The sequence below is a fragment of the Archocentrus centrarchus genome, chromosome 6 (assembly GCF_007364275.1).
Source record: "Archocentrus centrarchus isolate MPI-CPG fArcCen1 chromosome 6, fArcCen1, whole genome shotgun sequence".
Taxonomy (NCBI): domain Eukaryota; kingdom Metazoa; phylum Chordata; class Actinopteri; order Cichliformes; family Cichlidae; genus Archocentrus; species Archocentrus centrarchus.
In genome coordinates this window covers 1,030,519-1,057,919 of record NC_044351.1, presented here as the reverse complement: position 1 = coordinate 1,057,919, position 27,401 = coordinate 1,030,519, and the positions used below count along the sequence as shown (strand labels likewise).

Sequence of the window (27,401 nt, the reverse complement as noted above, 5' to 3'; positions counted from 1 at the left end):
GAATGGACGATTAGAAAAATTATTTCTGTCAGTGAATAAACACTTTTTTTTTATTGCTTCTTTATTAACACATTACACACATCATCATCATCATCTCTCCATCGCCATCCTCACCTTCATCACCTCGGTGTGTTGTCTGTGTCGTCCCCGTGATCCATCTTCATCACTTCAGCCAAAGCTGGCTATCACACATGTGAGTACAGCGTGCCTGCGGACATCATCACAGGCCGTCTCAGGTGCAGTGATGTTGTGTAACGTGTGGGTTTTTTCTCAGCTCATAAGCAGAAGAAGGTGGAGGCGCTGCAGCCCTGTGACACGGCTTACCCCGGCTTCATGTACGACCCGTCTGTCAGAGAGGCCAACAGCCTCATCAAGTGTGGACGCTGCCAGAAGTATGACACACACACACACACACACACACACACTTTAAAAACCAAAGTTACTGTGGTCTTAATTAAAACTATTAGTCACACATGTTAAAACTGAGGAAGGTCTGATGAGAAAGTTGATTACAGTTGAATTAGTCTGATATCAGTTTAATGTGAAGCTTCAGAGATCAGTGTGGTCGGTGTAAATCTGATACTCAGCAGTTACTCTGATGTGAACTCATTTGTGTTTCAGGATGTTTGTGGTGCAGCAGATTCCTGACAGTAACTTGGTTCTGGTGGTCACTCAGGCCTACTGTGACTGCTCCCGTCAGTATGGAGCCATCCTGCTGGAGCCCAAAGAGATTAAATATATCCTTCGTGTTCTCAGCAGCAAAAGGCTGCCCCCTGCTGGATGCACACAGCCACAGTTACTGCAGGGAGACTGTTCAGCCTGGAAAAATCACATTTGTGCTGTAATCTTATTTGCCTCAGATCAGCGATGCATTCAAATGACATTAAACAGCCGGTGATGAGAACGTTAATGGGTTATGTGAGCACTCTGGTAGCATCTGTTTGCTCTGAGCTGGGGCTTCAGATTTATATTTTTATTGCCAGGTCAGGAAATGTCAATCCGCAGTTATTCACAGCAAGCATCCTGTTTCCCTTAACGTCTGTGAACATAACGCCACAGTGAAGTGCAACAGGATGAAGTCCCAGAAGGTGCGGCGGCGCCCACAGTCCTGCCACTCCTACCACCCAAAGGTCAGTGCTGAGCCCCACCAGAGCCAAAAAACACAAACACGAATGTGGTGATTTTACAGGACATCTGCTCAAAGTGTCACATACAGACATACAGCACCAACACACCAACAAGGGGTGTGTGTGTGAGTGACAGTAAAATAAAGAGAGGCTGAGCAGGGCTCAGGGTCAATCGATTATCAAAGTCTTGGGAGACTGATGCGACTCTGCAGATCAGCTCCTTTGTTAAGATTCAAATGGTTCATTTGTAAATAGTTCCACTAATCAATTAACTGAGTAACTGTCGCAGCTTATTTTTATTCTTGAACTCTACTAGAGTAGCTCTGCATGATGGTTGGTAAATGGTAAATGGACTAGCTCTTATATAGCGCTTTTCTACTCAGTCAGAGCACTCAAAGCGCTTATACAACATGTTTACATTCACCCATGCACTCCCATTCATACAAGCACTTCCATGTTTGCTAAGCTAAGTGCTTTTTAGTTACCTATCATTCACACACATTCATACTCCGACGGGACGGTCGGAGAGCAACTTGGGGTTAAGTATCTTGCCCAAGGATATATTGGCATGTAGCCTGGAGTAGCCAGGAATCAAACCGCTGACCTTCTGATCAGTAGGTGACCTGCTCTATCTACTGAGCTACAGCCACCCCAAGCTTATAATGCAGCTTATAATGATCCACATTTTTCTTACACTGGGCCTCGGTGCTTCCTCTGTCTGAAACAAGCTCCGGGCCCTCAGGACCCCCCACCACCACCACCGGGGGTTAAATTCCTGGGACCTTCCATCAGTTGGTTCAGGACTGAAGAAGCCTCTTGGATGAGAAGCCAAAAGTCCTCACAAACCAAAAAATAAGCTGCCTTATTTTCTGGCACTCGAGTCTGAATCAAGATGTGTTTAGCTCCTCCTCCTTTAAGCCACCTGTCTTTTGATTGGCTGCCCTGTGTTAACAGAAAGTTTGGCTCTGAGTGCAGGAGCTGTGCATCTGAGAAAAACTGAAACTGAATGTTACTCACAGGGATCACCTGCACACACACCGAGCTTATTATATGTTATAACTACAGAGGGATAAAGCTGTGAGCTTGAAGCCACAGGAGAGAGCTGCTGAAGCCTGATGAAAGAGAAAGGTGGTGATCAGTGAGCAGAGAAAGCACTACAGATGTGGTGTTTGCTTTGGGTGTGTTGATGAGGGTTGATGGTCTTTGTGCAGACGATCTGCTATCTGTAGTGAGAGTAGAGAGCAAGTGGAAAAGAGGAGAGGTGGAGGAATGATCGAGAGGAAGGAGGGATGAAAGTAGAGGGAAGACATAATACACGTATGTGAGCAGAGGGAGTGAAGGTGGAGGAGTTTAAATACCTGGGGGCAACCATCCAAAGAGAGGTGAAGAAGAGGGTGCAGCATGGTGGAGCGGGTGGAGACGAGTGTCAGGGTCAGATCTGAGACAGAAGGAGTGCGGCCAGAGTGAAAGGGAAGGTTTCCAGGATGGCAGTGAGACCTGCTGGATAGTTTGGAGACGGAGGCTCTGACACACAGACAGAGATGGAGATGCTCAGATCTTCACTGGGAGTGAGCAGGATGGATCAGAAATGAGTCCATCAGAGGGACGGCTCAGAGTCAGAGAGGCTGAGATGGTTTGGAGATACTGGAGAAGGAGCTGGAGGCAGGAGGAACAGAGGAAGACCTCAGAGGAGGTTCATGGATGTAGTGGAGGAGGATAAGCAGAGGGTTGGAGTGACAGGAGGATGCTGGGATAGCGGGAGATGGAGGCAGATGATCCCCTAAAGGAAGCAGCTGAACAGGAGTCCATGTTTAAATGAGCATCCACTAGTTAAACAGGGCATATAGCATGGCAGAGAACACACGAGGCTCACAGAGATTCAGTGTGCAGTTTCATTGTTCTAAGCTCAGTTTTCTGCAGTTGTGCAGCATCTCTTACATGATGAATTTCTAACATTTATTTTAGGATATTTAAGAGTGAGCCTGTGAGAGTGCAGCGCATGCTAACATCTGTCTGTGTCAGCCATCTGTCCAGGATATGAGCTCAGGATAAGGTTCATCAATCTGATGACCATCGAGGGGAGAAAAAAAAAATCGTACATTCATAATCTGTTTTTAAGACTAATTACAGATTAACTTGTTAAATGCTGATGTCCTCAGAGACGCGGATATGAGACGAACGATGTGATGTTCCTGTTTCGCCCTACAGGAGAACGCCAAGGACTGCGGCGGGGCGGCGGCAATCTCCCTCTCACTGTCTCTCTTCTCTGCCTCTCTGCTTGTCTCATTGGTCCTCGAGCGCTAAACCAGGATGATCCCACCAATCAGGATGAACGAGACAGTCAGGCGGGGACTTAAACATCCAGCAGGTAGCCAAAGGATCTTTTTTTTTCTTCTTGAATGAGAGCCAAACTTGGACGGAGAGCATGCTGGGTCAGCTCGGCCTCGCTCTGCAGCAGAAACAAAGGGCTACACACATTTTTGCAAACCTATTATGGACTCTAAACCAGATCAGAGCTTTGCACTGGCTCATCAGCTGCAGGAGAAACAGTAAGACTCTGGGGGGGGTGAGCAGGCACCCCCTGCTGGACAGGTACGAACAGTGCAGCCTGTGCGTGGAGACACATTGCCATTACACTCGAACAAGAATGTAGCACCTTTGTAGCTTTTTGATACAGAACTGATGTGTAATCGTAGAGTTTTACAGCCATGATTTACCAAAACTGACAAATTAGGACAAAAAAAAAAAACAACCAAGGCTGAGCTTTAAACACTGACTTTCTCAGCAGCTTTAGGGGTCAAAGGTCAACAGAAGATACAGCGACTGTATGTGAGGAAACAGGTTCACTGACGCCTGCCTGTTTAAGGTGAAGAGAGGAAACATGAGGTCTTGGCTGAGACAGAAGTGGCGCAGCAGCTTTAGGTGGAAATGAAGCTACAGTATTCAGGGATTAGTTTTTATAGGCTAAAGATGTACTGGAACTGTTCTACACCTGAACACAATAAAACATTTTTCACTTCATACGGCTGAAAGTTTGGATTTCTTTCAGACACACAAAGCAGAAGCAGGGGTCAAGGGTCGACCGAGCCCAAAACGCTGCAGCGACAGATCATCTTATTCTCATGTAATGGACTAGTTCTTATATAGCGCTTTTCTACTCAGATATGAGCACTCAAAGCACTTATACAACACGTTTTACATTTACCCATGCACACGCATTCATACAAGCACTTCCATGATTAATTAATTAAGCTAAGTGCTTTAATTATCTAACATTCACTCACATTCATACTCCGACGGAACGGTCGGAGAGCAGCTTGGGGTTAAGTATCTTGCCCAAGGATACATTGGCATGCAGCCCGCAGTAGCCAGGAATTGAACCACTGACCTTCCGATCAGTAGGTGACCTGCTCTACCTACTGAGCTACAGCCACCCATCATGTAGCATCTCTTCAGTGGCTTCCTGTTAAATTTAGAAAAGTCCTGAATGATCAGACCCCCGTCACCCTGAACTGGCTTCCAGTCTCCTATTAAACCCTCCTCACCTGCCCTGATGTCCTTGTTCTCTGGTGCTTACTGGACACCCCCCACCCCCACACACTGGACTCTGTGCTCCTTAGTTAAAGGCTTACACCAGACCATGGTCCTTCAGGGACAGGGCCTTCACTGCTGCCCCCCCACTCTGGAACAGGCTCCCCACTGAGACCCAGCCTGTGACCTTTGGGGTAAAGTGACCTTGGGTCCCTTGAAATGTACTGTATAAATTTAAGTTATTGTTATAATTATTGCAATAGACTTTCCATGATATACTGAATATTTATGTTCCACTCCCCACGTTTCAATCCAATTTTTTTAATATAGCACCAAATCACAACAGTCGCCTCAAGGTGCTTTATATTATAAAGACCCTAAAATAATACAGAGAAAACCCAACAGTCCAAATGACCCCCTATGAGCAGCACTTGGTGACAGTGGGAAGGAAAAACTCCCTTTAACAGGAAGAAACCTCCATCAGAACCAGGCTCAGGGAGGGGGGGGGTCATCTGCTGGGACCTGGTGGGGGTGAAGGAGGGACAGGGCTGCCCTTCCCTTGGATCTGCCGGAGGTCCCTTCCTCTTAAAAGGGGGTTCTTCCCCCCCCGGTGGCGTTTGATGTCTGGGGTCCTCTATCAGGGGCGTTACCTTCCAATATAAAAACTGGTGCTATACAAACAAAACTGACTTGAAGATCCAGCTTAAATCCAAAATCAGTTTACACAAACCAGGACACGTTGAAGTATCGACCTCCTGCAGTGGGAGACCTTCAGGGGGCACTCAGCACTGCGCCTCTTTTGGATGTTAACAGGCTTCGTTAGTGAGATAAGTTTAATTAGTTTGAGTCCCTTCAGGGATGCTGCTGATGAAAAATTAAAACAGAGTAAGACGAGTGTTTGACTCTGAGGGGAACGGCCTGTGTTAGGGCTGAAATGTGAAGCCTGCAGCTGATGCCCTGTGTTTCAGTATTTTAGGGGGAGTTGCTCCTTTAAATCAGTGAACTGACATGAAATGTTTATTTCTTTTTTTTTATTTTCTATTAATATCTCACAAAATCAATTTAATCAAAGTGTATACAAAATGAATCCAAAGTGGCGGGCGTTGCTGAGGCGATTCAGCCTGAAGAGTAACAAAAACTCTTCAGACCGCTTCTGTTTAAAAATGAGACGATGTTTCAGTCTGTAGCAGAGGAAAAAATCTTCCTCATTATCAGGAAGGCAGACATCAGTCAGCGAGGCGGCCTCCCGAACAATTAAGGGGAGAGTCCGTCTGGAAATGTGCATCATGTACATTCAGGTCAGGAACAGCTGGTCTCCTGCTGGAGTCTTAAAGGCCAAGGATGGGAAAAGCCTCTGGATAAACCCTACAGACAGGATGATCAGAGCCTGGTGGATCTGAGTTCAGCATCTGTAGGTGCTCCTAACGCGTCCTGTTTGCAAACGTCCTCAATTTGGTTCATCTGGAAAACCAAACCTTCTGGAAGATGAAGTCAGATTTTAGCCCCAAATTTAAATCAAATCCACCTGAATGGTGCTTCGTTATTTTGGTTAAACCTGAACATGTTATAACAGTGATTTACTGGATACAATTTTTTTTTCTGAATATGGAGGAAATTACCATATTCCTGTTATTTGTCTTCACACTGGCTACACAGGTTAGCAGCCATTTACATCTCAAAGGGACCGCTCCAAAGGGTGGAGCAGCTGTCTCAGACTGTACAGTAGAGACTGTGCAGGAGGACTGAATATAACTGAGGACTATAGATCTGGCACGTTTACATCTTAGATTGTTAGTCCATGAACATGCACAGTCCCTGATCATTTCCCAAATATGGAATAAAGGACGCCTCATCTCAAACAAGTTGCCGAGCGCCTTCGTACGTCCTCTTGCTGTTAAATTGATTTGGTGTTTGAATAAAACTGAATCTGTGAGGCTCAGACTGGACTCTGAATGTAAGTAAAGGTGAGTGTCTGTATGTAGACGGTAACATTCAGGCAACTGCCGTATTATCTCAAGCTGCATGTGGTTACCAGCTCGACCCCAAACTGATTCTGCCGGGCACAAAGCAACTGAACCCTGTCCATTTAGATAGAGAGACACTTCCCCCAGACCTCCCACACTCTGTCAGGCTGGTTTTTTGCAGCTGGGATGTGGCCGGTCCTTTCGGACTCTACACGGCCTGCTGTTTGTCCTGATTCGGGCTCGCCTCCTCGGCCTCCCCTCCTCTCTCCTGGTTCCAGTCTCGGAGGCCCTCCGGTAGGCTCGTGTCCTCCTCGAAGCTCCCGGTGCCCTCCACAAACTCCTCGTACGTCGACTTCTCCTCAAATGGCCGCGGGCCCAGCAGCTCCAACATGTCAGCCTTGTTCAGCACCTCCCGCTCCAGCAGGCGCTTCCCCACCTGAGGATTCAGCAGGGTTCAACATTTAAATATTTACTAAAAAACTAAAATCAGAAGAAAGTCGACTTAAAGCTGGAGGAATTTCACTGGCTTGTTTCAGACAGAGGATGAATTATTATTATAAATCATTAATACTTTTCTTTCAACAGTCTGAAGTAATGCAGTATTTTTGTATCCAGTTCCCATGATGCATTAGAGAGTCTCACCAGCTCCACCAGGTCCTTCTTTTCCTCGATGAGCTGCAGGGTGCGCTCGTACGCTCGATTTACCAGCCCTCTGACCTCATCGTCGATGAGCTCAGCCGTCGCCTCGCTGTATGGCTTCTCCATGACCACCTCTCCCTGTCGGGGGAGGTCAAAGGACACCTGCCCCACCTTCTCGCTCATCCCAAACTGCACCACCTGCCAGTTCGGATGCAGAACGAGGCGTCACGGCACAAATAACACTCCTCTGTAGGCGCTCGTGTGCGTGCGTGTGCGTACCTGAGCGTAGGCAGACTGCGTGACCTTCTTTAGGTCGTCCTGAGCTCCGGTGGTGATCCGGCTGAAAAACACCTGCTCAGCCACACGGCCTCCCAGCATCATGCACATCCTGTCGAACAGCTGCTCTCTGGTGTACAGGTATTGCTCTCTGGGCAGGTACTGAGCGTAACCAAGACCCTTCCCCCGTGGAATGATTGACACCTGGATACAAACCATGTATGCTTAACCCACAGGTTCCCTTTGCACCTGTCACTGGTGCAGATTTACAATATAAATGACATCACCTGGGCACAGCTGGATTTCCTACCTTGAGCAGAGGATCGGCGTGCTGCAGGAACCAGCCGACGACGGCGTGACCGGCCTCGTGATAGGCGACAGTCTTCTTCTCTGTGGGCTGCAGGACCTGAGTCTTCTTCTCCAGACCTGAAAACCAACAGACTCAGACTGTAAGGAAGCTGAGGTGAGAGGCAAAGGGTGTAAAACACAAAGAAAGTAACAGCAGTTCTATACTGAGCCAGCAGGCGGCACACTGACCTCCAATGACCCGGTCGATCGCCTGCTCGAAGTGTTTGGCGTTGATGGACGGGTTCAGGTGCCTGGCGGCGATCAGAGCAGCCTCGTTGCAGACGTTAGCGATGTCGGCTCCTGATTCATTCACAGGGAGGAAAAACAGAGAATTATTTTTAGATATTTTCTCTTTCTGGGTGGTATCTCTAAAATAAACGCTTAATTAAACCAAATGCATAAACTTCATATATCAAATATATTAAAACAGAGCCACCAATACGAGAAAGCAAGGGACACCTCACACTCATTAGTGGCAACTCGCACTTCGCTCTCAGACTGCTGCCTTACTTGTGGTTCCTAGGATGGGAGGCTGAACCCTCCCTTAGTTATGCTGCAAAAGGCCTAGGCTGCTGGGAGGGTTCCCATGATGCACTCTGTTTATACTCCACTCTGCATTTAATCAGTTATTATTAATCTCTGGCTCTCTTCCACAGTGTGTCTTTTTTCTCCCCCCTCAGCAGATGACCCCCCCCTCCCTGAGCCTGGTTCTGATGGAGGTTTCTTCCTGTTAAAGGGAGTTTTTCCTTCTCACTGTCACCAAGTGCTGCTCATAGGGGGTCGTTTGGACTGTTGGGTTTCCTCTGTAATAGTGCAGGTGCCTTAAAGGAGACTGCTGTTAAGCAGAGCTACATAAAATAGAAATGAATAGTTAAAGGTAGGCCCACCCTAAACTCTATCCTGCTTTATTGCCTCTTTTGGTCAAAATGTGACTGTAAAGGCCCTTTCACACCGGATGCGTTGCGTAAAAACGACACGAAATTCCGAATCTTTCGGATGCGAACCTGTCGTGTAACCTATATACACACCGGACGCGTTGCGTTTTTGCGACTAAATCCTCCTCATATAACGCACGGTGGAAAAAAAAATGCAGTCGACATCAAGTGATGATGTAATGGTCCTGATGTTTCTAAACAAGAGAAGGAAGAAACAGAGTTTATGGTTCATCCAACTCATAAAGCAGCAGCAGGGAGAGGTTCATGGTTTGATCCCGGAGCTGAAGCTGCATCACGGATGCTTTCACTCAAATTTCTGGATGTCAGTGGGACAGTTTGAGCTCTTGTTGGCAGAGTTGGGATCACATGTGAGGAGGCAGAGGATAATATCAGAGAGCCGACTGACCCGGAGCAGCGTGTAGCTGTGTGTGTGAGGAAAAAATATTATGATTTTATTGTTCCCACATCACTGTATATTCAGTACATTGGTGCGTGTTTTGAGCTGTGACCTCACATGCTGCTAAATGCAGCACTCTGATTGGTCAGTCCTGTTTGTTCGCTTGCGAAAGTCAGAAAAATCGAACTTGATCCGAAAAAATAAATGCCGCAAATTCGTCCTGTGAAATGACGCAGTCGGTGTGAACGGCTGCATTAAGAACAGGAGAGTCCGAAATATATTTTTAACGCACGAAACATTCGCACGGAATTTACGCGTCCGGTGTGAAACGGCCTTAACTTACAAAAAGAACTTTGAGGAACGAATGACTGAGACCAGAAGCACTTACTGAGCTCAGATCATGTGAGCAGACTTCAATATAATCTCACTTGTTTTTACAACCACGAAGCTTTGGAAGAATTCAGGTTTAAGAAACTAAACTTGATTTCTTTTACTTGGTTTAAAACAAAGGATTTCCAGTAAGATCAGTAAGGTTTAGTTCTCATTTGGGTCGTGACGTACACTCAGTACCTGTCAACTCATCTAGACTGCTCTAAATGTACTGAACGCTTCAATCGATCAATTAAATTGATCGAGCCGTTTACAAACCAGTGAATCCCGGCGTGGCAGCTGCCATCTTCCTGGCGAGGGCGTCTTTGTCCAGATCAGGGTCCAGTTTGATGGGCTGCAGGTGAACTTTAAAGATGGAGGCTCTACCTTTGATGTCTGGAGGGCCTGAAAGAGGACAGGAGACAATCATTCCTCCACATCCCAGCTGTCAAAGTCATCCTGTGGAGCTTCAGATCACCATTAGCAGTTTGACCCTTAGTTCTCACACAGACAGACACACCAACACAAAAACAAAGATATGCACCAGTTAACAATGCAGACAAAGATATTTGCTAGAACAGACACAGAGCCTGCACACAGTGTTTACAATGACTTTAGTAACTATGTAACAGGGTACAGTTAGCCTTCTCCAGCAGGCCGATCAAAAGAGGAAACCTGGGTATCAAAATCAACAGAGAGAATTAGGGAAGCCCGATTTCCCCAGTAGGTACATTTCACTGCTAAATGAGGTTAATGAGGTTTCACCCTTACTGCTGCCATAGGAATTAAGAGGGTAAGCAGACAAACATGACACCAAAGTGCAGATGTTTGTCCAGAATGCACAGCAGCACGTTTGGAGGAAACATCAGCACCAACACCTCAGAGCAGCTGTCAGCACGGTGGAGGAGGATCTGGGCTCCCTGCAGTCACTGAGTGGACCGTGAACTCCTCTGTAGACCAAAGTATTCTAGAGGCTCACGTGAGGCCGTCTGTCCCACAGCTGAAGCTGGGACCAAACTGGGTCACCAACAGGACGATGATCCAAGAATGAAGGTGCAGCAACGGCCCAGTCAGAGTCCAGACCTCAGCCTGCTGAATGCTGTGGGGGGGCCTTCAGAGAGCTGAGCAGGAATGAATGCTGCAAACCTCAGTGAGCTGAAGCTACACTGTGAAGGAGAGTGGACCAAACTCCTCCACAGTGATGAGACAGACTGATGAAGCCACACAGGAAACATCACTGCAGCTTATTGCTGCTGATGGAGGTTCTATAAGATACTGAATCAGGGGGTTTTCACAGGACTGAGCCTGGAGAAGCTTCTTAAATGTACCTGTGGCAGGAGAAGCCCTGAAGGTTACAGTCACGAACGTGGTGCGAATGCTGTTATTTACATTTCTGATCACTACAGCAGCGATCTGAAAGCGAATCATCAGCAGTTACAATAAAGAGCCGGGGTCATCAGCATCCTGTGATGTTCAACTGCAGGCTCATCATGTGAGGGGTCGGGGGGGGTTCAGTGGGTGGGGGGGGATAGGTGTGGGTGTGTGTGTGCAAAAGAAAGCACACGTGTATTTTCTTCAATTATTAAATAATATCATTTATAAAAGTGCCATTAATAAATATATAGTGAGGAGGGCCACAGTTAGCTGGTTAGCAGCAACTAAACTGTCACGCGAGAGTTGAATGAGCTGAGAAACAAAGCTGGACAGCCCATCACAATAAAGTGTTAGAAACACTGGAATACTCAGCTTCCTGTTAAAGTGCAGATCATAAACTAATATTTTTAACACTTCAGGATGTGGAGACTCCGCCCACCTATGTAGATCTGCCTGTCGAAGCGTCCCGGTCTCAGCAGCGCGGGATCCAGGATGTCAGGTCTGTTGGTCCCGGCCAGGACCACCACGTTAGTAGCCGTGTTAAAACCTGTTGGAAAACACAAAGACCATCAAAACAGAAAAACCACATTTCACTTCCAAAACTCAGACTACGTCTTCTCCGCCTACCATCCATCTCCACCAGCAGCTGGTTCAGGGTGTTCTCCTGCTCACTCTGACCCCCGAAGTTCCCCCCCCCCCTCTTCCTCCCCACAGCGTCGATCTCATCAATGAAGAGGATGCAGGGGGAGTTCTTCCTCGCCATGGCGAACATGTCCCTCACCTTCACGAGGAGAGAGGACAGTCAAACGCTCAGTGTCTGAATAGAGTTCTCTCAGATGGTCCAGGACCTGCCTGGGGTTCACTCACCCGGGCCGGACCGACGCCCACAAACATCTCGAGGAACTCGGAGCCGTTGACGGTGATGAAGGGCACGTTGGCCTCTCCAGCTGTAGCTTTGGCCAGCAGAGTCTTTCCGGTGCCAGGAGGTCCGGACAGCATGGCACCCTGGGATAAAAGCAGCATCAGGTAAAAACCGGTTCACAGCTTCTGGATTAGACACCCAATGCAGTCCAGCACCAACCCTGCCTCAAACATGGCTCTGATTTATCAGTGACTCTTCTTTGAGCCTGTATCTTTCATGAATAACGATGCATTGTGTTGCAGTTTTTTTAACACATTACATTCTGTATCTGAGCCCATCGACATTTAAAAACAGGAATCATATGTCAGCATTTTGGGATCCGACTACAGAATTAAAAGACAGAAACATTTAAAAATCAGCGTGTGGAGAAGTGCTGTTAGATTCCAGCACAGGAAATAACCCCTCTGTTACTCTGTTACAGTAATAATGTGCTGTAAAATGTACTTCATCTGAATAAAAATGGACCGACAGTAAAGGCTTTATGATGCAGCACAGATAAAAATCTTCTGAAGTGTTTCTTCTCAGCTCTGAGCTACAGTATGAAGCAGTGCAGACAGGAAACGAGGCTGAAACAGGAATAAAAGCAGACGAATGAACTAATTCAGCATTTCCTGCATCTGCCACCACAGCAGCTCATCTGCCTCCATCTCCCCCTATCCCAGCATCCTCCTGTCACTCCAAGCCTCCTTCATGTCCTCCTTCACTACATCCATGAACCTCCTCTGAGGTCTTCCTCTGTTCCTCCTGCCTGGCAACTCCATCTTCATCCTCCTTTATCCAGGATCTCCACCCTCCCTCCTCTGCACATGTCCAAACCATCTCAGCCTCTCTGACTCTGAGCTGTCCCTCTGATGGACTCATTTCTAATCCTGTCCCTCCTGCTCACTCCCAGTGAAGATCTCAGCATCCTCAGCTCGGCCTCCTGTCTTTGTGTCAGAGCCTCCGTCTCCAAACCATCCATCAGGTCTCACTGCCATCCTGGAAACCTTCCTTTTCACTCTCGCTGCTCTCTTTCTGCCACAGATCACCCCTGACACTCGTCTCCACCCTGCTGCACCCTCTTCTTTAGCTCTCTTTGGATGGTTGCCCCCAGGTATTTAAACTCCTCCACCTTCACTCCCTCTGCTCCTTGCATACCCACCTTCCCACCTGTCTCCCTCTCATTCACACACATGGATTCTGTCTTGCTTCTACTGACTTTCATACATCCACCTCTGCAGGCTCTCGTCCACCTGCTCCCTACTCTCACTGCAGATCACAGTGTCCTCTGCAAACACTACAGTACAGCGCAATACAGATTTTAATTCATCAAATTGTGAGAAATATCATTAAAAACTCTGAAAATAATGTGATGCAGACTTATTACCTTAACGATGTGAGAAATGATCACGTGAACCATCATGCTGCACCCTAAACAGCCCATTCTGGGCCACTGCACATAAATATACTGTATAAATGTCCACTGGAAAAAAGAAGCTTGATTTCAGTCTGTTCTGAAACTACATATTTAAAGATACTCCAATAAAAGCCAGACTAAAAACATGCAGCAACAGGACCAGTCTTATTCTCTGACTGGTTCCCTCCTGGTATCATCTACAGCAGCTTTAATGCGGGGGGTTCTTTTAAACCTTGGGGATCTTGGCTCCGAGGTCCTGGTACTGCTGCGGGTTCTTCAGGAAGTTTACGAACTCCATTATCTCCAGCTTGGCCTCCTCGCAGCCCGCCACGTCCTTGAACTTCACTTCAATGTTGTCCCTCATCATCTTGGCTGTTGACTCGCTCATGCTGAAGGGGTTCCTCCCGCCGCCCGCGCCTCCTCCCATTGGTCCCCGCCGCAGCGTGAAGAGCAGAAAGCCAATCAGCAGCAGGGTAGGGATCATGCTCATCAGGAAGGAACTAGAGGAAGCAAAAGGAGGATTAGGAAAGCTACTTTTTTGCATCTCAGATGTCATTTATGATTAAAATTGGGCCTTTTCAGTGAGGATTTTATCCCTGATTAAAGTCTCTGGCTGACATAAAGCATGCTGTATGTGTGCGTTAACCTCACCCATCGCTCTCAGAGCTGTAGATGACGGCAGGTCGGCGCGCCGACTCCATTCCAAGCTCCATAACTGCCGTCTCAAGGTTCCTCTCAAACGTGTCCACGCTGCCGATGTTGAACCAGACGTAACTCTGAGGGTCAAAAAACATCACTCAACTTGAGAAAAGCAGCACGATTAAAAGAACTGTAAACCCGACTGGCCACAGCTCAGCCTGCACCTGTGTGAGGGGTCACCCTCTGCAGGAGGTCAAAGCTCTGGTCTGAGGCCGTTTTTTGTTTTAACCTACAGCAAAATGAAGATAGCAACTTTCATGATTTTTAATTAGTAAAAATTCTCATAGTGCAATAATCTAAATATTCAGTTGTATATACCTGCGCCTCACTGACACTGCTCACATCTGACTAGTTTATGTCTGTTTATATTAAGTTTTGTGATGAAGCTGTAGAACATGATTTGTGTCATATCTGGTGTTCCAGTGGTGGATGTTCACACGGAGGTCAGTGAACCCTGTGACTCAGCAGTTTGTAGCTCCACCTTCAGACTGTTCGACCTCAGTCTCTCACATCACTGGGGAGGAATTCTGGCGCACTCGTCTTCACGGGGTTGCTTCAGTTCATCGGTCCGTGTGCATTTATGTATGCGCAGCTCTCTGAAGGTCCCGCCACAGCATTTGGTGCCCAGATCCTCCACCGTGCTGACAGCTGCTCTGAGGTGTTGGTGCTGAGTTTGGTTTCCTCCAAACGTGCTGCTGTGCATTCTGGACAAACATCTGCACTTTGGTCTGTTTGTTACACAAGTCTTTGTGCAGCTTTGCAGACCTGAGCTGTGCTGCCATGTTCTTTCAGAGAGAAGAGGCTTTCTGCTGCAGCCCTTCCAACCCAACCACATTTGTTCTGTGCTGTCATGACCTTTAACCTCTAACATGCTGACTGAGGCCTGCAGAATCTGAGATGGAGCTCTGGGGTTTTGCTGTTTCTCTGAGTGAATTTGCTGGGACGTCCACTCCTGGGAAGACTGTGACTGTCTGATGATCGAGCGTGTTTGATTAGCAGCACCTGCAGCTAACACAGCAGTGAGGCTGTGTTAGCTGCAGGTGCTAACACAGCAGTGAGGCTGCACTTCGTTTCCACAGGACTGCACTTAATCCTGTGGAAACTGCTTCACATGACTGTAAGAGGTAGATGGTGTTAACCTTTTAAGCTATTTTAAAACTATTTTAAAGTTTCCTTTTTCAGGTGAACATTTCAAATAAATTACACAATTAAATATTGCGGGTTTTTTCTCACTGACCACATGCAATCCTTCGACTTTGGGGGGTTTGGCCCACATTTTGGGAATGACTGCATTTGATATTCTGGATGTTTGGAAGGCAGAAAATCACGTTTTTATTTTTTAAGGCTGAATGTTTTTGTTTGTTGACTTGAGATTAAAACATGTTCTGCACCTTTTTATAGTTTATTGACTTTGCGTGTAAATTAAATGTATTTGGCAGAATGTTGACAAAAACAAAAATATGATGCGAAGCTTTCATCTCTGAGACACACTCACCGCATCAGCGTCGGCTCCCGGCACCAGAACCACTCGGACATACTGTTTGTTCACCACTTCCAAGCGATCCACCTGGACAGAGCATGGAAGCGTTAACCTGGAGAAACATTTCTAAGAAAAAATGAGTGTTCTGGCCTGCAGCAGCCAATCCTGCATGCTTCAACCTGGAAGGTCAGCCGCAGCTTTACTTCATCACAGACAGCAACACTTGGAGGTAACGTTTAACTCTCAAAGGCTCGACCCACTGAGAACTGTTAGCCTGAATATGGAGATTAAGACACTGGCTCTGGGGCTTTGGGTTGAAACGTTTTATTAAATTTAATTTCAGAGTTCTGAGTGTTTTCTTGCTGTTTTGGGGATTTGCAAGCATTGTGTGAACAGATGGTTAAAGGGATTTCCTTCCTTCCTTGCCTGGTTATATCTTGTCACACTCTGACTGACGTCCCGGCCCCTGCCAGCGACCACCACAGACTAAATGTCCCTGCGGTCTGGGTGGGAGCATCCTCACCTTGCCTCTGCCCAGGTAGCGGTGGACAAAGTCCTTCCAGCTGATCTCCTTGCCGCTGTCTCTGAAGTAGAAATAAAGCAGAGCCGAGCTCACTCCGGCCACGGTGATCGCCACGTAACGGAAATCCTTCTCATCCCAGGGGAAGTCGCCCTGCAGACCAACACAGGTACAGGTGCAACGTCACCTGCAGCTCATTAGTCGTTAATGTGATGACAGGGGAAACGATGAATGAAGGTGCACAAATGAAGGGTTACACCACATCCTGTCATGTGTCATACCTGATATAACTACATACAGCTGACAGAGGAAGAACCTGATGCTTCCACACAGGTGCTACAACTCAACAGCTGATAGCCAAAGATGCTCTGTATGTTAAACTGCTGAGCCGACACACACACACACACACACACACACACACACACACACACACACACACACACACAGACACAGACACACGCCTGGTTTAACGAGTGGACTCCAGACCTTGGGCTTCCCTGATGAGCATCATTAATAAATACAGATTCTTAGAAACAACTTTACTCCTCGATTCTTTTTTCTGTTGCCAGAAAACAATTTTATTTGTTCTGTGTTGAAACAGGATCCTAAAACAGGACACCGACGCTGTGTATGCAGACTGAGCCTGTGTTTGAACTCTGAAACCCTCAAACAGCAGCAAGTCTGCAGCTGAGAGGATGAAAACGAAAGCTGTCGGGCTGCGTTCAGAGTTCCATCAGCTGCCACGTTCTCACTGAGTCTTTGGTTTACAGCATGTTTTAAAAGCGTTACAGATCCTCTGCTGGAGAATCTGCTTTATGTGCTCAGCTGGTTAAGCCGTAATTTACTGAAACCACCGAACTGTGCGTCTCACTGTCGCTGAGTGTGCGTGTATTCATGTGCTGATGCAGGAAATGTCTAAATGTTGTTCTGCTTGATTCTGACCTGCTGCTCAGCCTCTGCTGGAAACAAACACACACCAACATCACCTGTTCATACCTGTTCAGTCACATTAAGCTCACTGTGATGTGCGACAGACTGAAGTCTCCACATGAGCTGTGAAACCATGTGAACTAAGTTGATAACCAGCTCCATGTGTCCAGTGTTGGGGGAAGAGAGCCCAGATGACAGATACCCGGGGTATGAACTCACTTTGTAGAACAGGGCCCTGAAAGCTTTGCATCCCTCTGCAGTAATCGTGAGTTTTAGAGCACGCCAAATGTGCCACTTTTCCTCCCCACTGAATTCAGATGTATGCATGAGTTATATCTTAATTAATAAAAAGTTGTGGTTTCCATGTTCACGGCATACCTTCTGCATTCGACTCCACCAGTCTTTTCCTCCTCTCTTCCCTCCTCCTCCTCCTGCAGGTCCTTTTTTTCCATCTGAAATTCAGACATTTATTTTATTACTAGTTTTATTATTATTGCAGTTCCTCTCTAGTTTCTCAGTTTTTATCTCAGAAATATCAGGAGTGTTTTCTGCTCTGGATTAATCTAGCAAATTGTAAGCTACTACTATATTCTTATGAACATGATGCCTCCAGATTACTCTTATTTCAGTTTGATGTGTATTTGTGAGGATATGATTCCAGATCAATTCCAAATGTTAGATCCAGCTCCTTCTGCTAAAACTTTCCCCTCATAGCTTCTGAAGTAATCCTGCTCACAGGCTCACCGTGAGCCGGACGCCCATTTCTTTATATATATTTTCAGGATTTTTCCTGCATATAAAAAAATTTGATGGTGACCAAAGAGGTTTAAGCCTTCCAAAGGAAAATGACCAGGAGGGGGCGCTGGAGTCTACCCTAACTATCACAGAGTGAGAGACAGGCTACACCCTGAACGGGTCACCAACCTGTTGCAGCGCTATGGCCAATCACCAATTAGCCCTGACGGAAGCCTCCCACAGGGATTAATAATCTAATCCAATCTAATCTAATGCGTGTGTTTGCACTGTGGGAGGAAGCAGACACTCAGACATGCACACACAGGGAGAACATGCAAATTCAGACTGGATTTGAACTCAGCACCTTCTTGTGTGGAAACAGCGCTCACCACCACACCTGTGCACCAAGACTTCTACAGAACTGTTCTCCTCTGGCTGAGCATTCAAAGCACTTGTTATAGTAAACCACATTCACACTGGACTTCATTCTTTAAGCCCTTTTTCTGTCACACACACTCTGATGGATTGAACCACCGACCTAATTAACAGATGACCTTTCATTACAACCTGAGCTACAGATACTACAACCTAATCTAATCTCATTCTGTGGGAACCAACTCAATCACATCTTTGTAGAGGCAGCTGAAAATCAAGAGTGCAACAACTCTAAAGACATCAACTTTTCATTATACTCATGGAAAAGTTTGCACATCCATTAAAGCTCAGCATCAGTGTTTAACCATTTTTATACCTCCAGTGTCTTTAGCCCTTTAGTTTTCTTACCTCTGTGAATAACTGTTCATCAGTAACCATGTTTTAATAGTTACTGAGGTCTGAGAGATGAAAACCATCTCATCATCACCAACCCCAGCAGCTCTCACCTTTGGGCTCAGACGAGTAGAGTCGTCGCTGAGCTACCTGGAATCTGCGCCGGGACAGGAAGTTCGCTGGAGTCCGAGCGAAGTTCTGGAAAAGGCCACAAAGTCGCCGTTGGTACGCTGAACACCTACAGCAGCAGCCTGACAAACTGCTCACAGGATCCGTGGGGTCACATTTATTTAACTAAAGTCACTAAACAACACTTACATAACTGAAATGAATCCCTACTTCCTGTCATTTATAGTACTGACCACTTCATTGGGTACACCTGCTCACTGATGCAATATTCCAACCAGCCAATCACACGGCAGCAACTCACTGCATTTACAAATGCAGACGACCTGCTGCATTTCAAACCAGAGAAGAAAGGTGATCTGAGTGCTTCAACATAAAGTCAGGCTGGTACTGAGTCACTCTGTGGTTGGGTTAAATCTTTTTAAAAATGCAGCTGACAGCAGAAAACAGCAGCACTCTTCACCACTGTGCATGCCTGCATTTTCCACTGAGTCGTGGGCTCTCATGTAGAGTCTTCCACACTTTGTTTCAAGGTCTCCCCGTCACAGTGGAGTCTGATGCAGCATCTCACCTGTTGCCTGATGGTTTGTAATCTCATGTTACTGCGGTATGTATCTCAGCATGCTGTAGATCAAGCAGCGTACCAGCAGGATGTCCGTGAATCAGCAGCTAAACATCCACCGCCCTGCTTCTGTGCAACAATTCACTGTAAAATTTACCTTTAATATGACGCAAACTTTGGTTCTGGTTTTTACTGTTTAAACTCCCATCTGCACCTGTGTGCACACCTTAATAATAATCATCCACTCCGCAATTACAAACATTTCCATATAACATTTTTTTGCTTAATCAAATTTATGCCAAATTAAAAAGCAGATTAAAATCTGGCAATCTAGCCCTTGCCTTCCGATCGCAGCGTATACTATTTTTGTTTTTAAGCCAACAACCCTTTAACTGAACAATTTCTCAGTTGGGTTTGGCGCAGGGATCCCAGCTAGCAGCTACTTATGTGCCACCTTTACTAACTTTTAAAACGCACAGAGGGGGAACCTGGGATGACTCCGTTTCCGGTGGATTCACATGTTTCTGTAAAAAAATAAAAACTGTTTTTAAAAAAATGTTTTCGCAGACAGCCGCTGTCACTTACCGGGCCAGCGCAGCTCCTGTACCCGGTTCGGAGGAGCTGTCCCGCGGTCACAGCTGAGAGCCGAGCCCGGGCTGCTCCAGCACGACAGAGAGGCAGAGCGGCCGCCGAGAAAAGCCTCAGCAGCTGAGACATCCTCCCTGTGCCGCCTGCCCTCACTTCCAGGCTCCAAACACAACTTTTTATTCAGTTAGCCTTCCTCGTTTCCCTGAGCGACTTCATGCAGCACCTGAAACTGTTATTGAGTAACAGCGTGAAATGTCACCGGGAGGATGATGTAAAGGCCCGTGAGGCTGTCCGTGAATATGCCCGTCAGAAATTGTCGGTGAAGGAAATATATTTATTAACAGCAAAACACATATAGATCATGACTTCCTATTAAATTAAGAAAAATTACTAGTTTAAATGTAATAAACAGAACAACATTTATTTAGCTTAGATATGACTTTATTACACTCAGGCATCACACAGGTCCTCATAGCGCAGGCTGTCTCTTATTGGCTGAGACAGAAAGGCTGCCTCAGGTACTGTTACCAAAACATGCGGTGACTTCGCTTTTTTTCAATGACACTCAGGAAACATTTATAACGCTCAATAATACATGTTTATATTTAATTTTAAATACACTGTTACACCACTTAAAGCAAACGTTATTATTCAATTAAACGGAAATTATTTGTGGGAAAAAAGTTTAAAGTTTCAGCTGAAACTAAGTATTAATTATTCTTATTATGTGTTACCATTTGGTGTACTAAACCTTAGAAAAGGGGACAAATACTTCCGGTGCTGACTGCTAGCTGCTGGTTCTAAGAAAAGCAGCAAATACAGAAAAGAAGCTGAAACCAAATGTTTTGGATCCCTTCTTAGAAAATGACTTAAAATTAATTATTCAATTATAGAAATGGATTTATTTTAGACTACACTAAAGAGCTACACTAAAGAGCTACACTAAAGAGCTACACTAAAGGCAGATTAAAGGAAACGTATCAGTAGCCATGAGAAATAAATAAATCAGGTGTTTGCATGTATGCACTGTTGATTTAAACATTATTAGAGATTTTAAAAGTTTAATGATGAGACCTAATGATGATTAAGATATTTATGCATACATTTATGCACTGATCAACCACAACATTAAAACCACTGACAGCTGAAGTGAATAATACTGATCTTCATGTGACAACACAAAGTGTTGGTTACACAAACTTGTATTACCCACCTAAAAATTGGCCTTCCCACCTCACCACACCACAAAGTGGTGCTTCAAAACTCCCAGGTTCCCTGCCTTCAGTTAGATCCACAGAGGCCTCCACCTGCTCCATGGGGGGCTCAAAATCCTGGTGCCAAACTGCACAGGACACCTGCAGAAGTCCTGAGCTATTCATACTGCCCAGCAAGGAGAACTACAGAGTATAATTGAGGCTATAATGCAGGTTTTAATGTTCTGGTTAATTGGTGTAAATATACTCATGAAGTGGAACTCAACAGTCAACAAACGCAGCACAAAATAACACCTGAGTCAAAGACGAAAGAAGAGAAACCTGACTGGTCTCAGTCTGCATGAGATCAAGCCATAAATCTGTGAAACCGCAGAAATCCGAGCTTTCAGCTTCCTCTGTAGGTGCTGTAGGAGAAGCGGCTCATCAGCAGAGGGAGGTGAAACCTCTGCTCCGGCTCACTGATGGTGAACACAACCTGGAAACACACACACACACACACACACACACACGTCAGTGACACAAACACAAACCTGCTGACATGAACAAAGTTGCCCAATGTTGCCTTTAGTTTTGCCTCTGAGTATGACTCTGTAGGCTCCATTGTCTTTGATGTCACGGTGTATTACTGGTCACAGTGATGTGATTAATGCTGTGATATTATCATAAACCCTTACCTAACGCCATGAGTGAGAATATTTCATTTTCCAGCTCAGAGATGCTTCAGTGTCTGGCTACCAGTGGAGGAGGCCTCATGCGGCTCTGCTTCTTTGCATTCTCTCTCATGTCTTCCTCCAGCAATATCTCCTCTATCTCATACTAACAACATAATTGTCAAGAATTGCCTTAGAATATGGGCTCAAATTATAAAACATGTCGGGAGCCAGAGAATACCTCTCTTGTCACCTCTTGATTCTAACCCCTCATTTCCACCTTCACTCATTGATCAGACGTTTGCAGTGTGGAAAAAGCCATGGACTACTGTCTGTGAAGGATCTATACTTAGATTTAACTTTTGCCTCATTCGCTCAACTGTCTTTAAAATTCAACCTGCCGAGTGCCCATTTTTTTAGATTTCTGCAAGTTAGAGACTTTATTCGTCACCGTCTCTCTGGTTTCCCGATAATCCCCACCTCCACTATGGTTGACAGACTGTTAGAAATTAATCCAACTCCAAAGGGTACAATATCAAAAATATACAATATTTTGATTTCCAACTTGACCCCTGGGTTTAACCATTTTCACACTACCTGGTCTGACGATCTGAACATAGAAATAGAAGACGAAGTGTGGCAAACCGTTCTAATTCACTCTTCATCAGCACGACATAGAAGCATACAGTGTAAAGTAGTCCACAGAGTACACTGGTCCAAAAGTAAGTTAGCTCGAATCTTTCCTGACGTGGATCCAAGCTGTGTGAAGTGTGGTTTGAGTCCAGCCACTCTTGCTCATGTGTTTTGGACCTGTTCCTCTCTATCCTCATTTTGGGAATCTGTCTTTAATTCGCTTTCTGGAATCACCTTAACAACAATACAGCCCTCTCCACTCACTGCTTTATTCGGAGTCCTCCCCAAAAATCAATTACTGTCACCATCTTGCTGACTTTGTGGCCTTCCTCACATTGTTAGCTAGACGTGTTATTCTGATGCACTGGAAAAATCCTCTCCCACCTACACATTCTCACTGGATAAAAGATGCCCTCTTCTTCATGAAACTGGAAAAAATTAGGTACTCTCTTAAAGGCTCTGGAACCACACTCTCAAAAATCTGGTCACTGCTCTTGAATCATGTTATGTCTTTGACACTGGATGTGACTCCATGAGTGGTGCTATCTCCACTCATCCCAGCTGTAGCTGCGCATACCTGGTACATAACTCTTATCAATTATAGTAGCACAGAATACATTAAGCCCTGTATCTGTTTTCTTTTTAGTGTACCCCCCCCCCTTTTTTTTTCTTTTTGTTTCCACTTTTTATTATTTATGAAACTTATGAAATGTTTGTTTATTTACTTCCCTTTTAGTTTTTTTTTGTTTTTTTTCCTCACCTACCAATTTTGGTATGGATATATGTATGTGTATGTATATGTATATATATATATGTATATATGTGTGTATGTATGTATGTGTATTATATATACACATATATATATATATATATATATATATACACATATATATATATATATATATATATATATATATATATATATATATATATATATATATATATATATATATATATATATATATATATATATATATATATATACACATATATATATATATATATATATATATGTGTGTATGTATATATATATATATATATATATATATGTGTATATATATATATATATACACATATATATATATATACACACATATATATATATATATATATATATATATATATATATATTTTTTTTTTTTTTTTTTAATACATATGTTTATTGAATATTTCCATGTATTAACACAAACAAACATAAAAAGTAAAGTACAACGACAACAGCATTAACATCGACATTAACCTTACCCTGGCTCAAAAAAAAAAATTATCACATTATGTAAAGCTCTGTGAAAAAATAACTGAAATATCAAAACCAATATACACCATAAAAGGGTCCCAAATATTGTAAAAAATATTGTGTTTTGTCTATTGTGCAGTTTACTTGTTAGAAAGTCCAACGACACATATTCAAGGACAGTCCGTTCCCATTTATTTTTTGTTTAGTTTTGTTTTTGTGTCATTTACTGGTTCACTGGTTATTGGTTATTATTCCAATTAATGTCTTATGTTATAACTGGAATGTTTGTCTGTTCTGATGTTCACTATTGTGTAAAATCAGAAATAAATCACATTAAAAAAAAGAGATGCTTCAGTGTCGATTCTGACGTTTGTGTGTTTTGTCAGATTTGGTGACCTCTTGTGGTGATCAAACTAACTGCACATTTACTTCAGTTCCTAAACACGTGTCGAACCGTGCACCGACTCACCTCTACATAAGGGTAGAAGGAGGTCTGACCCAGGCTGTCCCAGTAGGCCCCGGTCTCAAAGCGGAGCTTGTACATGCCGGGAGTGAACGTTTCTCTGCTGATGAGTCCGGGGCAGCGGCCATCTTTATTTGTTGTCCTGAAAATCATCAATAAAATGCTGAGTGAAGAAGTTCGTCTTCCCTGTTAACAAAGACAAACTCTTCCCTGGTTTCTTTTAGTTGTTTTTATCCTCCTGCAGCTTTGCACTAATTTCCCATTGATGTGAAATCATTTTTGATCTACAGTGCAGTGGAGTAACTGTTTATCAGGAGGTGCCCTGATGTGACCTGTGGGGTCAGAACTCGTTTACAAAACTGAATTAAAGTGAATGAAAACAACCCAAACTGGACATTAAGCTGAAAACCTACCCAACACTCAGCATGGTCCAGATCATCAGCCTGGAGTCCAGCCGGTGCAGGCTGAGGGCCATCCTGGCGGCCGGGACGCCGTCGGCAGTGTTCAGCACGTGGGTGGTCAGGGGGCCGGACTCTGCTGCAGCCATCATCTGACGGGAGGGAGGGGACGGCTCAGGTTTAAACCTGGGACCTTTGACCACAGCCTGAATGGACATTATGACACCACCGTATGGAAGATTACGCACTCACTGACCACTTCATTAGGTACACCTGCTCATTCACCCAAATATCTAATCGGCCAATCACATGGCAGCAACTAAATGCATTGATTCATATAGACATGATCGAGAGGATCTGCTGAAGGTTGTTTGAAGCAGAGCAGCAGAATAAGGAAGAAAGACATGACTGAATGTGTAACTCAAATAACCACTCGATACAACCGAGGTCTGCAGAAGGGCATCTCTGAGCACTGAAGCTGATGGGCCACAGCAGCAGAAGACCACACCTGCTGCTCCTGTCAGCTGAGAACAGGAAACTGAGCCTACACTCCACACAGACTCACCCAAACTGGACAACAGGAGACTGGAGAAAGGTTGCCTGCTCTGATGAATCTCGATTCCTGCTGCCACATTCAGATGGTACAGTCAGACTTGGTGCATGAAAGCATGGAGCCATCCTGCCCCCACACCATCACACCACCACCAGGCTGCTGGTGGTGGTGTGATGGTGTGGGGGAGGTTTTCTTGGCACACTTTGGGCCCTTTAGTACCAGCTGAGCATCGTTTAAAGACCACAGCCTACCTGAGCGCTGTTGGTTCCCATCATGGATGCAGCTGAGAAATCTGCACCAACTGTGTGATGCTGTCATGTTAATATGGACGGAAATCTCTGAGCACTTTATTGAATCTGTCCAATGAAGAATTAAAGCAGCTCTGCAGGCAAAATGGGGTTGAACCCAGTACCAGCAAGGTGTACCTAATAAAGTGTCTGGTGAGTGCACAGAGACAATGATTTCCCTCTCAGTGACGGTCTATGATGGTCACCTGTTTCTTCACACATGTATGTACAGCCATCACAGCCTCCTTGGGACCACACAGCTAAAGCAGCAATGACCTTAATTTTTTTAACAGTGTCCAAAATGTATTATCAGCAATACAGCAGAAAGAAAAGGGAGAAACCAAAAGGAAACTAACAGGAAATCCTCCTGTGTGACATCCAGTAATCCAGATCCAAAAAGCTTATCTGGGTTTTTGTTCTTTGAAGATTAAAAAAAAGTGCAAGTATAGAAAAAATATTGTGTGTGCATTTAGAAATTATTGCAATTATTTGCAAACCTTTGCCGATCTGTTGGACTGTGACTGTTTTTGAGACGGGTTGCCTCTCACCAGGTAACCTGCACAATCACCCTGCGACTGAAAGCTGTGGCCCACAGGCTGAAGGTGCTGCAGGGTCAGCCTCTGCTTCTGCAGCGATTACACAATTCAGTGCAGTCGCTCAACAACCAGCAGGCTGCCTGTCACGTGACTGAGGCTTCTACTGCAGAGATGCTTTGGCTTCACCTTTGGGAAGCTATGTGACATTGTCCATCTTTGTTTACAGGCAGTGATTCAAAGGCTGTGAGAACATCTGAATCTAGATGATAAAAATCTTTTAACAGTCCAGAGTTTAAATGTTCTTCATGGGGTGAAAATAGGTTTCCCCACATCTTATAAACTTATCAAAATGATCAATGTGCTTCGAAACGCTAAACAAGGATCATGATGAAACGAGCTCTCAGTCATGTGACCCTGTATCTCAGGTTTATTTGCCTCAGGGAACCGCTACTTCACTGTGAATACAAATTACTGATATATAAGTCCATGAAATGTCCTATGACTCCTTCTGTACGTTAAGACAATGAGTCTACACTAACAGGTCTCAACACAAACTATTAATGGAAACTGTCTTCAATGATCAATATGCTATCACTTAGGAATAAAGATCATCATAAACCAGTTCACAGAGCTTAATATCAGTATGAGACAGAGACCCCAGCTGTGAGGAACGACTGAAGGAGACAATGAGAGACGTTCATGAGCAGGTGAAGCAGGAGCACATCACTGCAGTTGGTAATAGGAGAAGCCTTACCTGTGTGTACCTGTGTGAGAACGCTCCCCTCGGTTTGTGCAGTTCTCCAAACTCATCCAACCAGCTGTGGTGTCCCTGCACACACCCACCTACACCTACCCAGCATGCACTGCAACCAGAGCGGGTCTCAAAGGTTGTCCTTATTCTAATAAATCATTAAAACCAGAGAGAGAGAGTCAACAACATGTGATTCACTCAGGCTCTGTGATTGCTTGTAAGGCTAATTTAAATAAAATATAGTGTAATGTCAGACATCCCCTCCTCTGCATTTCTACCTGCTCACTGGAACAGATTGGATCAACCTGCAGAGAAACTCCGACTGACAGCCAGTGTTTCAGTGGCAACACTGCAGAGTAACGCAGGCATGCTGCACACAGTACAGTGGTTCCCAAAGTGTGGGTCACGGTACTGCAGGGGGCCCACGGTACTGCGGGGGGGCTGTGGTAGTAACAGAAATTCAGTCTGAAATTACTCAGACATATGAACAGTTACATATTTATATAAACAGTTTATTTTTTTAATCAAATTTTTAAGGAAATCATCACTTTCTGATATTTGAAGTCAGGCAGTTTTCACAAGCCGGTGCTATCGGAGGACCGCTGGGGGGGGGGCTGCAGCACTCTTGACTTTGGGAATGGCTGCACTGGTACAAATGCTGGCTGCTGTGTCGACCACTTCGCAGGCTCTACACAGATTCAGCACAGAAGCTTTAGGCGCTGTTTTCACTGTGTAGGAACTGCTACCAGGTGAGATATGGGTAAGGTCACAGTTTTGAACGCAGCGTTCACCCACAGGCAGCACGGCTCTGGCTTCTCGGTGTCTTAAACCAGTGAACATAACCTGGATAATTCTCCTTTTTGAGTCTTGGAATGACCCAGATTTACAAAATGAACTTCAACCCTGAACAGGATAAGCAGAGGAGAATGGATGGATGATTTATTCTGTATGAACTGAAACTGGCGACTGAGACCTCAAACAGGGAAGTCTTTA

The 27,401-nt window shown here is 45.1% G+C and overlaps 3 protein-coding genes across 8 annotated transcripts in view; 1 reads left to right on the top strand and 2 right to left on the bottom strand.

The window, feature by feature from the left end:
- Positions 1-4,148, top strand: part of LOC115781206 (voltage-dependent calcium channel subunit alpha-2/delta-4-like) — a 93,142-nt gene extending 88,994 nt beyond the window's left edge. For 2 of the 4 annotated variants that reach the window (XM_030730725.1, XM_030730724.1), the window contains 5 exons: positions 173-193; positions 275-392; positions 622-737; positions 1,048-1,130; positions 3,336-4,148. In XM_030730725.1, coding sequence (XP_030586585.1) covers positions 173-193; positions 275-392; positions 622-737; positions 1,048-1,130; positions 3,336-3,431 — 434 coding nt within the window. In that variant the 3' untranslated portion in view covers positions 3,432-4,148. The remainder of the gene's footprint in view (positions 1-172; positions 194-274; positions 393-621; positions 738-1,047; positions 1,131-3,335) is intronic. The other 2 variants (XM_030730727.1, XM_030730726.1) reach the window with 1 other exon arrangement.
- A 1,018-nt stretch (positions 4,149-5,166) lies between these two features.
- afg3l1 (AFG3-like AAA ATPase 1) lies at positions 5,167-19,914 on the bottom strand. Of its 2 annotated transcripts, none has more exons than XM_030731221.1 (16): positions 19,684-19,914; positions 18,524-18,608; positions 17,286-17,359; positions 15,981-16,130; positions 15,473-15,544; positions 13,930-14,054; positions 13,511-13,778; positions 11,828-11,965; positions 11,588-11,741; positions 11,400-11,507; positions 9,866-9,991; positions 8,075-8,185; positions 7,848-7,963; positions 7,541-7,741; positions 7,265-7,459; positions 5,167-7,058 (listed from the first exon to the last, which is right to left on the bottom strand). In XM_030731221.1, the coding sequence occupies exons 1-16, from the start codon at positions 19,813-19,815 to the stop codon at positions 6,831-6,833; spliced, it is 2,283 nt and encodes a 760-aa protein (XP_030587081.1). In that variant the 5' UTR covers positions 19,816-19,914; the 3' UTR covers positions 5,167-6,830. The 2 variants fall into 2 exon arrangements, with proteins under 2 accessions (XP_030587081.1, XP_030587082.1); XM_030731222.1 differs by lacking the exon at positions 19,684-19,914 and adding an exon at positions 18,773-19,484 and having other exon boundaries at positions 5,169-7,058.
- Positions 19,915-20,120: 206 nt separating this feature from the next.
- Positions 20,121-26,500, bottom strand: LOC115781532 (5-hydroxyisourate hydrolase-like). Of its 2 annotated transcripts, none has more exons than XM_030731225.1 (4): positions 26,412-26,500; positions 24,297-24,487; positions 23,890-24,025; positions 20,121-21,375 (listed from the first exon to the last, which is right to left on the bottom strand). In XM_030731225.1, exons 2-4 carry the CDS (start codon positions 24,431-24,433, stop codon positions 21,286-21,288), a joined length of 363 nt encoding a protein of 120 aa, XP_030587085.1. In that variant the 5' UTR covers positions 24,434-24,487; positions 26,412-26,500; the 3' UTR covers positions 20,121-21,285. The 2 variants fall into 2 exon arrangements, with proteins under 2 accessions (XP_030587085.1, XP_030587086.1); XM_030731226.1 differs by having other exon boundaries at positions 24,297-24,433.
- Positions 26,501-27,401: the final 901 nt, after the last annotated feature.